Source organism: Natrix helvetica (genome assembly GCF_964273705.1).
Source record: "Natrix helvetica genome assembly, chromosome: 3".
Classification (NCBI taxonomy): domain Eukaryota; kingdom Metazoa; phylum Chordata; class Lepidosauria; order Squamata; family Natricidae; genus Natrix; species Natrix helvetica.
The window spans coordinates 152,567,617-152,580,889 of NC_138549.1; the positions used below are offsets into that span (position 1 = coordinate 152,567,617).

The 13,273-nt window shown below is 38.9% G+C and overlaps 2 protein-coding genes across 5 annotated transcripts in view; one reads left to right on the plus strand and one right to left on the minus strand.

Moving 5' to 3' along the window:
• EYA2 (EYA transcriptional coactivator and phosphatase 2) overlaps positions 1–11,948 on the plus strand; it is a 144,370-nt gene extending 132,422 nt beyond the window's left edge. For all 4 annotated transcript variants that reach the window (XM_081948082.1, XM_081948084.1, XM_081948085.1 and 1 more), the window contains exons 11-16: positions 734–792; positions 1,774–1,934; positions 3,811–3,925; positions 4,428–4,549; positions 7,217–7,317; positions 11,062–11,948. In XM_081948082.1, coding sequence (XP_081804208.1) covers positions 734–792; positions 1,774–1,934; positions 3,811–3,925; positions 4,428–4,549; positions 7,217–7,317; positions 11,062–11,142 — 639 coding nt within the window. In that variant the 3' untranslated portion in view covers positions 11,143–11,948. The remainder of the gene's footprint in view (positions 1–733; positions 793–1,773; positions 1,935–3,810; positions 3,926–4,427; positions 4,550–7,216; positions 7,318–11,061) is intronic.
• ZMYND8 (zinc finger MYND-type containing 8) overlaps positions 9,497–13,273 on the minus strand; it is a 120,360-nt gene continuing 116,583 nt past the window's right edge. The window contains exon 22 of the mRNA XM_081948073.1: positions 9,497–9,520. Within this exon, the coding sequence (XP_081804199.1) occupies positions 9,512–9,520 (9 nt within the window). The 3' untranslated portion in view covers positions 9,497–9,511. The remainder of the gene's footprint in view (positions 9,521–13,273) is intronic.

Consider the following 13,273-nt stretch of genomic DNA (forward strand, 5'->3'; position numbering starts at 1 on the left):
GCTGAAATCATATGACTTACAATTCATCAGTTCGGGCTGAGGCTGTTAAGTGAATCATTGAGTGTCATTAAGTCTGATGTCACCTGACCATGATTTGCAACTTTTTGAAGTCTTCCCCATTGACTTGGCTTGTGAGACGCCATCTGTGAAGGTCACAACCATCATAAATGCATATCTGTTGCCAAGTGTCTCAATTGCAATCATGTGACTGTGGGGATACCGTGATAGTTGCAATTTCAAGGACGGGTCATAAATAATCTTTTTCAGCACTGTTGTAACTTTGAATGTTCCTTGAGTGAGTGGCTGGTAAGCAAGGACTACCTGTAATGGCAGATCTCAATAGCCTGGTAATTTGGAATTCTGGCATCATAACTTCTGTTCTTTTCCTATTCTAGTTCTTTAACATGTGTGAACTCACCCACTTGGGCTTGTAAAACTGTGATTTATATAGGACTCCTATTTATAATTATTGTATTTATTTTTATGTTCCTTTATTGCCTGGAATGAATAGAAAACAAAGGAACCTTAGGTGAATAAACAGTTCTATGAGTGAGCTTATTGTCTATGAGTATTATCGAGTTTGCCCATATAACGTTACAGAAATGCTTAATCTGAAATACTGCTTGAAATCTGATTACATTGAAATTGAGCAGAAATTGTTGTGGAATCTTCTCTCAGTTGTTTTTTCATAATGCCGTATTTGTTTCCTGATTGTTTCTGAAATGATTTTCAGGACTGTGACCAGATACACATAGATGATGTATCATCCGATGACAATGGACAAGATTTAAGGTAAGACATCCCAGTCTTGAAAAATCCAATATAGCTAGACTCAATAATACATATTGTTGTCAGGAAAAAAAAAGCTATGGCATAATTTGATGTGTTTGCTGGGAAATTTTTTATGCTTTTGAATATTAGAATTTCTGTATCGTGACAGGGAAATTGTTGTATTGTTTTCCAGCGGCGGTCAAAAGTGAATTTGTTCAGAAGTGAAATAGATATATCCCTTATATTTCAATTAATCCTCTAGATTTCGAAAAGCTAAGCAGAATTAGACCTGATTAGTTCTGGTAGGAGGCCATCAGGAAATGCCAGCACTACAAACTAGGCTGGAAAAATTAAAAAAAAAATCCCAGAAGAAGGCAATGACAGACCTCTTACATATTGTTTCCCCAGTAAAGTAAAATAAAGTATACAGACATCTCCATAAAATTAGTTGGAGTCAAACGTGAGTTGAAGCAATCTGTATTTTATCACATTTGAGTAAAATGACTATTTGTATCCAGTGCAAGTCATATAATAAGTATTTTTTAAAAAATAGTACCGAAGAGGCAGTAGCATGGAGACTGATGTGCAATTACTCTTTCATTTTTTAAAAAAACTAAAGAGCTGAACAAGAGATATTGAAAACTCTTATTTCAGTGGCCTAGCGCAAAAAAACTTACTAATAAACTGGAATTGTAGTCTTAACCTTTCTTTTTGTCAACTCTGGATGTCAGGGAAGCTTACCAAAGATTTTATTCCCTGTACCAACAGTGAATTAAGGTTCATCAGATGACAGCTACATCGCTGGCAAAGACAGAACAGCTAGAAGAGAGATGGGAAGGGGAAAACAGCATGAGATTTTTCTCCCCCACTGTCCTTAACTTGGCCAGAAATCTGCAACATGTCTTAATTTCTCTTCGTTTGTCTTTGCTAGTTTCTCAATCCTAATGGAAAATTAGGTTATTATTTTCACTTCTCCTCCTTCTCTCCCTTCCTTTGCCACAGCACATATAATTTCTCAGCAGATGGTTTTCACAGTTCAAATACTGGAGCAAATCTTTGTCTGGGTTCCGGAGTTCACGGAGGCGTTGATTGGATGAGAAAATTAGCATTCCGCTACCGGAGGGTGAAAGAACTCTACAACACCTATAAAAACAATGTTGGCGGTAAGTGTCTCCGCAACCCATCAGGGAAGTCAGCTTCTCATCTCCCCAAGAACCTGCTTTTCTGTTCTTTAGAGCAAATCAAAGAACACTCTGTAATTTAGAGAGAGATGGAAACAACAAAGGAGAGGACATGTTTTTGAATGTCTACCTTCTCTGTGATTCATCTACAGTAGTTAGCAGAATCAATGGGGTTTTTTTTAAATCAAGCTTTCTGTGCTTTGAATATTGGGTGATTGAAACAAAAGGCCCATGACTCTCTATTTTGCCTTTTATGATAAGTTGAAAATTGAGAGATTTTGTGTCTTGAGAAACAGTACCAAGTTTTGATTGGCCAGCACACTGCTTGGGCTAATTAACACAATACGGTGGATAAGTTCACTGAATATGATTAAACACAATATATGAACAGTTCCTAACATTTCAGTTTAAAAACATGAATAAAGCTCTCTGTGTGAGTCCTTGAAGATCTTTTTATGTTCATTTATATTATTTGTAAAAAATGTAAACTGCAATTATCTTAAAAGATAATAGCAATGAACAGATAAAATCATATTAAAATTAAATTGTTAAATATTATATGATAACAGTTAAACTAAATTGTCTTTTTTTAGTTATCCACCAGCATATTAGCAATTTCATACTAACACTTCTGGTGGCAATAATTCCCACCAATCAGATTCTAGGCAAACACTATCTTGGGTTATATTAACAATATCATAGAATGCATATCATGGGAAGTAATTATTCCGTTTTGTTCTGCCTTGGAGAGATCTCACTTGCAGCACTGTGGCCAGTTCTGGCACCATGGGCAGTTACAAAGTGGAGCAATTTCAGAGGAAGTGAAGGATCTGGAAAGCAAGGGCTATGAGATGGTTAAATGATCTAGGTAATGTTTAGTCTACAGGAAAGACAACTGAGACAAAATACGATAGCAGTCTCCAGATGTCTTAAGATTTGTCACAGAGAAAAGGGAAGGGCCTTATTCTCTGTTGCCCCAAAGAGCAGACCATAACCAATGGGTTAAAAAACAAACAAACAAACAAGCAAAAAGGAGATTCAGCCTAAACATGACAAAGAATCTCCTGACTATACAGGGTATAATCCAGTGAAACAGACTGCCACATTTAATTGTGAATCCTGCTTTGCTAGATGGTCATCTGTCAGATAGTCTAATGAATCCTGCACTCAACCAGTGGTTGGACTAAGGTCACTTAGAATAGAGTAGAATAGAGTAGAATAGAATAGAATTAGATTAGAATAGAATTAAATTAGGATAGAATAGAATAGAATAGAAAATAGAATAGAATAGAATAGAATAGAATAGAATAGAATAGAATAGAATAGAATTCTTTATTGGCCAAGTGTGATTGGACACACAAGGAATTTGTCTTTCGTGCATATGCTCTCAGTGTACATTAAAAAAAGACACATTCGTCACGAATCATAAGGTACAACCCTTAATGATCGTCATAGGGTACAAATAAGCAATCAAATCACACTAGGAAACAATCAATATAAACCGTAATGGTATGATCATTATCAAGCATGAGTATGCATATATAGATGTAATCCTTGCTTCCTCTCTTGTATCAGTGCCATGGTAGGACGTCAGCAAATCACCTCCACAGAGGTTGTTGCGTACAGGAATATTCTTCCTCTAATCAATTTTTCTTTCTATTACGGTATTACTCTTAATTTTTTTTTATTTTTAGACTGTTTTAGTTTCAGCATTATTAACATTGGATGAATGGGCTCTTTCCTTTTGAGCTCATGTTTTCCGGAGCGTTCAAACGAGGCTTTGCAGAAGCCATGTAGAAGTGATTCCAGGTACGGAGTCTTCCCATGGAACTAACTACACATACTGCTTCCTTTATAGGTTTAATAGGAGCTCCTAAGAGGGAAAGCTGGCTGCAGTTAAGAGCAGAACTGGAAGCACTCACTGATCTCTGGCTAACGCATGCTTTGAAAGCGTTGGATTTGATACATTCCCGGTAAGAGTGGCTTAACATGTTGTTCCCAGGCCGCAGAAGTTTTACTTCTCTCCTGTGTTCTCCAAGGGCATATTAATTTCAAGGATATCTTCATCCAAATTTATGGACATGGGTGGAGGAAGTAGTTCCAAAGGTCCCATTCCTGGCTCATTCTGTTCCACTTTCTGTGGAAAGCAGGAAAAGAAATGAAAGAAACTGGCTACCCCAACAGGAACACAGGGTCAATGCTATTGAAGTTTTATTGCATTTATATCCCTATTGTGTAATTAACTATGACATATTTCACTAGTTTTAGTTCTAACAAATTACACAGAGAAAAAAAACATTGAAAAGTCTAGTCGCTACTAGCTGTGTTAATCACTGATTTCATAGGACTTGTTGGCAAAACTTACATACTGTTTCCAGCTTAATATAAGGCAGAAAAACAAAAACAAAAAACTTGGTCCGGAAAGGAAAAGGACCCACAATAACTTACTTTTTCATGCTGCTTTCCGTCCTGCAGGCCTAACTGTGTAAATGTTTTGGTGACTACAACTCAACTTATCCCAGCACTTGCAAAAGTTCTGTTGTATGGACTAGGTGTTGTCTTCCCCATTGAAAATATTTATAGTGCAACCAAGACAGGTAAGAACAATCTGGGGAAACTGCAGTTTTGTATCAATCGTTTTGTTAATATTCAACATTGGACTGTCAATAGTAATTTGATTTTAAAATGATAGGAACAATAACATCCATTCTCTTTTGCATATTTCATATCCCACCTCGAGTACTAGATCAAGTTCTGGTATTACAGGTTCAAATAAGGGCAACGAGAATAATCAGGGATCTGAAAACCTACGAAAGAACTGGATATGTTCAGCCTTGAATACTGCTGATTGTTCAGAGATTTAATTTATTTTATTCAATTTAGGCACCGTCCAAACTGATTCTGGGCGCTGTACAATAAAAGCAAATACATTGCAAAATAAAAAATAGAGTACATTAACAAAGGAATAAAAAAGGAAATAAAGAACAAGAATGGATAGTGAATCCTGCTAACAGCCTCTACAACCTCAAACATTTCCATCACAAGTCCAACCAACTTTACTCAAGGTTTGGGAGAAAATCCAGGCTATAGCATATAGATATATAAATACAGATATGCTCACATACTCCCACTCTCTCTCTCTCTCTCCAAATACTAGGCAGGGGGTTGGACTAGAAGATCTCCAAGGTCCCTTCCAACTCTGATATTCTATTCTATTCTATGTGGAAGAAAGCCAGAATCTATTCTCTGCTTTTCCAAAATGCAAGATTATATAAAATATCAGTCATTTTACTAGTCACTGGATGGTTGGAAAAAACTAATAATAAGAGCAATGGAACCAATTATTTAAAATACTACTGGTAATCCTTGACCTACAGCAGTTTGTTTAGTGACCGTTCAAAGTTACAACAGCACTGAAAAATGTGCCAGGACCATTTTTCATAGCTACAACCTTTGCAGCGTTCCCATGATCATGTGATCAAAATGTGGGTGCTTGGCATCGGGTTCATATTTATGATCTTTGCTTTGTCCCAGAATCGTGTGATCACCTTTTATGACCTCCTGACAAACAAAGTCAATGGGGAAGCCAGCTTCACTTAACAACCAGCTTACCAATTTATGAACTGTGGTGGTTCACTTAATGACCATAGCCAGAAAATGGGGGAAAACTCAGTTAACAAATGTCCCAACAGAAATTTTGGGGTCAATTGTGGTTGTAAGTTGAGGACTCCCTATATTGGATTCTGATCTCTTGAATGCTTTCTAGCATAGTGAAGATAAAATATTTGTGGATGAATGAAATTGGCATTAGTGATGGTCCCTTTTGCCCAGATGATTTGGGAATTTATTGTTCTAGTTATCATTTCCCAATGCAGGCACAGATTTTCAAAATTATTACAGAACACCTCATTATCATTATACAATTTAGATACCGGACCAGTAGCAAGGATTATAATGATGGAACTCACATTGTTGCTTTGTACAGACTGTCCTTTGTAGAGACTCCATTACTTGCTCAGTGTTAAGACAGTGTAAAAAAAGCAGCAATTTATATGGATAATAGATATATCAGCCGGCGGTAAATAATGTGGTATGGCTAATTGCTCTGATTTTAGATGAGAATACGAGTAACAATAAGTAATGCATAGAACAACAGTTTGAATTACCAGTTTGTTTAGTTGGTTAGCAAATAATTGGATTGTAGGTTGTTCCAATTTATGTATAGAAATATTGACAGGACTGTGTACTGAAGGTTTTGTTTTAATCTTCTTTTATAAGCAATATCTACTGTAGAGTGTCTCTTCTTCCTCTCATTTCCATTTCTACTTTATTATGGAAATATATGAGATCCCATCCCTTGGGGCAATGAAAATAAATAGATGGATGACTCCATCCCTAAAAATTAATGGAGAGAACAAACAGTTGCCTAAGAAATGTATTTGCTTATTTTATTTGTACCCCGTCTTTATTATTTTTACAAATCACTTAAGGCAGCAAACATATCCACCACACCTGCATCCTTCTTCTTTCCCTACAACAACAATCCTTTGAAATGAGTTGGGATGAGAGGAACTGACTGGCCCAAAATTACTCAGCTGGCTTTCATGGCTATGGGGGACTTGAACTCATGCATTTTTGGTTTCTAATCTGATGCCTTAAGTCCTAGCGCCATGATGACGAACCTATGGCATGCATGCTGGAAGTGGCACACAGAGCCATCTCTCCGGGCACACCAGCCATCGCCAGTTGCTCTTCTGGGTTCTGGCACATATCTTCACACGTGCGGGAGTGCCTGAAACCAAAAGAGCAGCTCCGTGGTGCGCATGTGCATGCTGGGAAGCTGAGCTTCCAGTTTCCGCCATGCAAATGTGTGCCGGCCAGCGCATGCATGCAGGCCAGAAACCGGAAGACCAGGTGACCTGTTCACATTCGCATGCCAGAAACTGGTGCGCACCGGGGAACTGCTCTTCCGATTTCTGGTGCTTCTATGCATCTGTGCTAGGGAGCTGCTCTTCTGGTTTCCCGTGCCCCCCCCCCCCCCGCACGCACATGCGCGCTCCTATTTCAGCACTTGGTGCCGAAAAGGTTTGCCAACGTTGTCCTACTAAACTGGCTCTTTTTTGTCAGAGTAGAAAGGCTGATATACATTGAATGAATAAATGAGTGAATGAATGAATCAGTCAATCAATGAAATAAAATCAAGGGTTAGCTTTAGCTCACAGTTCTATTGCAAAGATATTTAATACTTGTCCTTTCCTACACAGGGAAAGAAAGCTGTTTTGAAAGGATAATGCAGAGGTTCGGGCGGAAAGCTGTGTACATTGTAATAGGAGATGGCGTTGAAGAGGAACAGGGGGCCAAAAAGGTATAGTTTCCTACTTTGAAGTCCAGTTGAATAAAAAAAATGAAGAATAATTTACCTGAAATAAGACAAAAATCCCTTCCCTTGCTAAGGCATTTGGAAGTATTCGATTTTTCAAGTTGAAAAACCCAATAAAGCATGCTAACCAATTTCCTGCTGTATAGCCTGCTTTCCTTTCCCTTGGCAGTTATTGAAGCCTTCCCAACAATTGTTTTAGATTGTTACAGATACTACTCTTGATTAACAACACCATTGTTGAATGCATAATTAGGAGCAAGATCTGTATCATAACCTGTCCTTGCTCATTTCTACTGCATGATTACACTTCCAAAAGCAAGTGGGAAGTAGGATTAAATACAGCACCATGAAATGGAAGCTAGCAAAGCATAAGACATTAGTTTTCTTCTGTATGTATTGTTTTCTTTCTTTCTTTTTAACATTTGCAGTAACTGAAAAATAACAAATGGCGCTGGATTTGTGTAACAATACACAAACATATACATGCACAAAAAAGCTATATAACAACAATGTAAATATCCAACCATGGTTGGCGGCAATTTCTACAAATAAAGCAGATAATGTTGGATTAGAGTCAGGAGTATCAGCGGAGGACATAGTTGAACAACATGATGGAGGTCCAAGATCTGGTCTTCTAATGTTTTTAAATGCTAGAAAGTGAAATAACTTTCACAGGAAAACAATACAGAAAGGAAGATTTGGATCACTACTAAAGTACTGGGTAGAAAACTTGAAGAAAATTCATACTGTTGGACTTTAGTTCACTCAGTTCACTGCTAGTGGAAATAAAGAGAAAGAAGGAAGTTATAGAGAAAAAGAGAAGAGCAATTACTTTTTCTAATACTCCCCCAATTTCAGTCCTTCTCCATATTGTTAGGGATCCAGTGGCGCAGTGGCTAAGTCGCTGAGCTTGTCGATCAGAAAGGTCGGCAGTGCCGCGTAACAGAGTGAGCTCCCGTTACTTGTCCCAGCTTCTGCCAACCTAGCAGTTTGAAAGCATGCAAAAATGCAAATAGAAAAATAGGAACCACCTTGAGTGAGAAGGTAACAGCGTTCCGTGCACCTTCACCGTTTAGTCATGCCAACCACATGGCCATGGAGACATCTTTAGACAGTGCTGGCTCTTCAGCTTTGAAACGGAAATGAGCACCGCCAGCTAGAGTCGGGAACAACTAGCACATGTGTGCAAGGGGAACCTTTACCTCTACCATATTATTGTGAGACCCAGGAAGAAAACTCATTCCTTTAGTGGTCTAATGATCCACAGCTCTACAGCATTTCAAAACTCTGCACCAAACTCTTGGGACCCCTTTCTCCCATTTCTGGTTTTCTCTAAACCAGAGGTGTAGATTTCACTTTTCTCCGTATTTTACAAGCTGGGCCTTTCTCAAGCAAATGTGGTGGTTCTTTAAGAGTTAAAGAAGCTCTACAATGGAGAGACGAAAAGTGAAGGGATGATAAGGGTGAGGCCTCAGACTGGGCTTCTGTGGACTTCAAAAAGCAACTGGGTCAGTGCACATGATTGCATCAAAGGCCACCAAGCCTTAACAGAAGAGTTAAGCAATCCCTTTGCAAGTCTGTTGCAAGAGACCCCCTGGCTGTTGTCGCCTGCTTTAAGCCTCCTTCCCATTAACAGGGAAGCATTCTTCGCTGGATCTGTCAGGGCCTTTGATTGATAGTGATCATTAGCACGGGTGGCTACACACCTGAGCTTTATAGGCCCATGGGAAGGGGGGCACCTTTCACTGCCTCCCCAGCAGCGCTGATGGTATCTCAGCCTGAGTGAGTCATTTCTCTTCACCTGTCGCCTACATGATAAATTGATATCAACTAAGTAGCAGGTGTGGCTGAGCTGCCAACATCTCCTCTCTTTAAAGAAATTAAAATAGATATTTTAAAGGGAAGCAAAGCCACATGGAAACAGCAGATGAGTGCATGGATGAGGTTGACACTCTTTAAGCAAAAGCTGTTTTCTAACCATTTATTTTGTGCTATCACCCAACAATTTCATCCAACAGATCATATGAAATTATTTCATTTCATCTTCTCACCAACACCCGTATCAGAGAGTAACATACCTGAGCAGAGATTTGATTTTCCTCAGTTCTAAGTTGGACTTTCTGCTTTCCGTCTCGCTAATTATTTTTCCACTTTTTGTGAATTAATTTATTCTTATGCATTAGCAGCTCTGGTCAAAGAACAAAAACAAAATGATTAATCGGCATCAAAATTCTGCCGTTCGGTCATGAGTAGGCTGGATATGGACTTGCTTTAAATGGTACATCCATTGCGAAAATTGACACAAAGTTCAGTTTTGAATTGTCCTGAGATAATAAATTCCTTCATCTTTTAAAATGTGGATAATAGAAGTCTGCATCAAACGGCACTTACATAATAAAGAGCCAGAAGTCATCTCAACCAGAATACAACAATTGGAGACTGTAGACCAGTTGTTTTTTTCAACTTGCTCTTGATGTCACGTGTTAAGATTCATAACTACCAAAATTCAGTTATGAACCCTGGATGCTGGAAACCCAGTGCCTCTGGAAGACATCAGGTTTAGGGAGGGCTGATGTTTATCCCTATGCAACAAGCATATAATGGGACAAAGCTAATATATACTTAGATCTACACATGCAATCTTGCTTAAATGGTTTGTGATTTATTTACATAGCAGTAGAGCTGAAACAAAATGCACACTACTTGTTTAGGAAAACTGAAAGCTGAAAACAAAAAATGAATGAGTTGATTACCAATGTTCTCTATTTTAACCTTATTTTCAAGTTGTAATAGAAGAGGGAGAAGTGTTTTCCTGGTAGATTGGAACAAAGAGGTGACGCAGTGGTTAGAGTACAGTATTGCAGGCTACTTCTGCTGACTGCCGGCTGCCTGCAATTTGGCAGATCGAATCTCACCAGGCTCAAGGTTGACTCAGCCTTCCATCCTTCTGAATCAGTAAAATGAGAACCCAGATTGTTGGGGGCAATATGCTGACTCTGTAAACCACTTAGAGAATGTTGTAAAGCACCGTGAAGCGGTATATAAGTCTAAATGCTATTGCTATTGCTAAATGTTGGTGTACAGATTTAGGGCAGTTTTCTCTTTGAAGTTAAAAACAGTTTGATCCTTTTGCATTTGGCTTTCTCAAAATGTCTATACAAAAAAAAGGCATATTACAATATTCAGGTGAAACTGGAAAAATTAGAATATCGTGCAAAAGTTCATTTATTTCAGTAATGCAACTTAAAAGGGGTTCTTGTCAGGCGAGTTTGCTTGCCAATCAAGCACGGTAATCTCACAGTCATTGAACCAGGTTTTGGTGTGTGTGGGCAGCTGGAAAATGAAGTCAGCATCCCCATAAAGCTTGTCTGCAGAAGGAAGCATGAAGTGCTCCAAAATCTCCTGGTAGACGGCTGCCATAGACCCTGGTCTTAATGAAGCACAGTGGTCCAAAGACCTGTTGCTCAGTGGTCCAAAGTCCTCTTTTCTGATGAGAGCAACTTTTGCCAAAAGCACCAGAACCTGGTTCAATGACCGTGGGATTACTGTGCTTGATTGGCCTCTCCATTCTTCCTCCATATTCTGGATCCTTGGTTTCCAAATGAGATGCAAAAGTTCTACATGATTTTAAGTTTGATTATTGTATTTCTGAGATAATAATAATTCGACTACCAGTTCGAAAACATCTTCTGAACTTTTATTTTTTCTTTTTAAAATGCATCATTTTAGCACAACATGCCTTTCTGGAGGATCTCCTGCCATGCTGATCTCGAGGCTCTGCGGCACGCGCTTGAGCTAGAATATTTGTAGCAAATCCAGATGTGTCTGCAGCAGCTTTCTGATCCCTGAAGATGACATCTATTTTATTGGCATTTTATGCTCTCCATTTCCTGCATGGAGAACCTTCCGACGAAAGAACCTGCATCAGAAGCTCAGAATATTCACTTCCTTTTTTTTGAAAAAATGGAGGGAATGCGTTGAAATTACTTAAAAACTGGATGCTTAAACTGAATGGAACTTTTGCCTTGTACATATCTTCCAGGCATGCAAAAGACCAGGTGTGGGTTTATTTGATAGTGGTTTTTCCCCCCCTTTCTTTAATAAACGGATAAAAATTGGGAAGACATGACATGGAGTTTCTACGCCTGTAGGCTGGACAGTTATCAATCTGAATCAGTTTCTGAAGAGGAAAAAAAAGATTGAAATAGATGTGGGTTTTTTTGTATTTTTAATTTATGAACTAATACTATTACTCCAATGTTAAGCTCAGTACTTGTGTTTGTATCTACTGGGTTGGATGGACTCAGCCCTTTCTAATTTAATATCTTTTTTTTCTCCAGGGTGAACTTTGGGGGACAATCATAATAGTGTCCATTTGAAATGAGCACATTTGGGACTGTCAGTCTAAGACGTAGAGCTAGTTATAAACAACAGTGGCATGTAGTCTTCACACATGCCTACCTAGGCTACCACCTTGATTTTCTCATGGTTGAGAGGAGAAATTACCTTGTGGTGAGTGAATGGCAATAAAACTATGTTTACAATATAGAGCTAAATGTTGACTTTTTGACATGAATCACTTACTGACTTTCTAGTTTTTTTTCCTCTGGAGCAGTCCTTGTGGAGGTCTGCTTAAATACAGGCAGTAGTTCCCTGATAATTGTTTAAACAATGACATTACTTTTAAAGCAAAACATTGTCTTGAGTTGCTTGGGTTTTAGAATCTCTGGCATTTAGATCTTGAGAGAGCTCCCATACTTTCAAGAATTCTGTAAAAAAAAAAAACATCTACTGCAGATTCCCCCAACCTTTCCTGCTTTGCAAACTGTTGTGGCCTGCCAGCGGCCAGCAGAGCTGGCAACAGATTTGGACGGTGAGGAGGTTGGGGAGGAACATGGGCCAGTCCTGGAGTCTGGGGAAGGCATTGATGAGGGCTCTGTGTTAGAGGCAGAGCTGGGACCAGAGCCGCACGCCAGTTATCAGCTGCCTTCAGAATCAGATATCAATGAGGCAGATGAACAGCTGGAGCCTGTTCCCAGTGTGCGCATGCGCAGAGTTGCCAGACAAAGGGAACAGTTAAAGAACAGGGGTCGACTTGGGAGTAAGGTCACAGCTGGACGATGAATGGCCCCTCCCAGAGGAAATAAAAGAGGAGCGAAAGGGGACTGGAGTTTGCAGGAGACAATTAGTTCGCTTAATTGGGTCGTGACTCTCCGAGACTCCTTGCCAAATTTTGCAGATATCGGTCTGTCAGTTCTCCAAGTCAGATAAGGTCTGTGATTGTGCATCCTCCCTTGAAAGACTTTGCTGGATGTGAATGAGCAGAATTCACAGCAAATTAATAAAAGGGTTTTTTTGTCAGGACAAAGAGTTTGCTTCATGCTCTTGGGAAGCCTAGGTCATAACAACAGGTTAGAAGAAGAGAGCCAACACCACAGTTACCTCCACATGTAAAGATGCTCATTGATCTCTTTATTTGATTGGGCCATGCCTATGTCTGTGAAACCCAACCAAGAAAGTTGATGCTATCAGAAATTAAGCATTTCTTTCTTCTTAATGGGGATTATCTAAGTTTCTCCATCACTCACTATAGTTTATTGCAGCATCCCACTACTGGTTTCCTGCTGATGTGTTGAAATAGTACCTCCCAAAATTTCCACTGAGCATTGTTAATATATCTGGAGAATATTTATCCAGTTAACGTTAATTTCATTAGTATTTCCATATTATCCTTTGTGTCAGACTAGAGATTTGAGAGTAATAAAAAGAAAAAAGAAAACTGAGTTACTCCAATTATCAACAAGTGGAGCCAGCTTTGCCAATTATTTGGGAATTACAAAGCTTTGGGAACCCAGTTTTATTGAAGACTGTGCAGTGACATTACAGAATAATTATATGAGTTGGATATGATTATATAAAAGTTTAATAGTTATTCTACTAT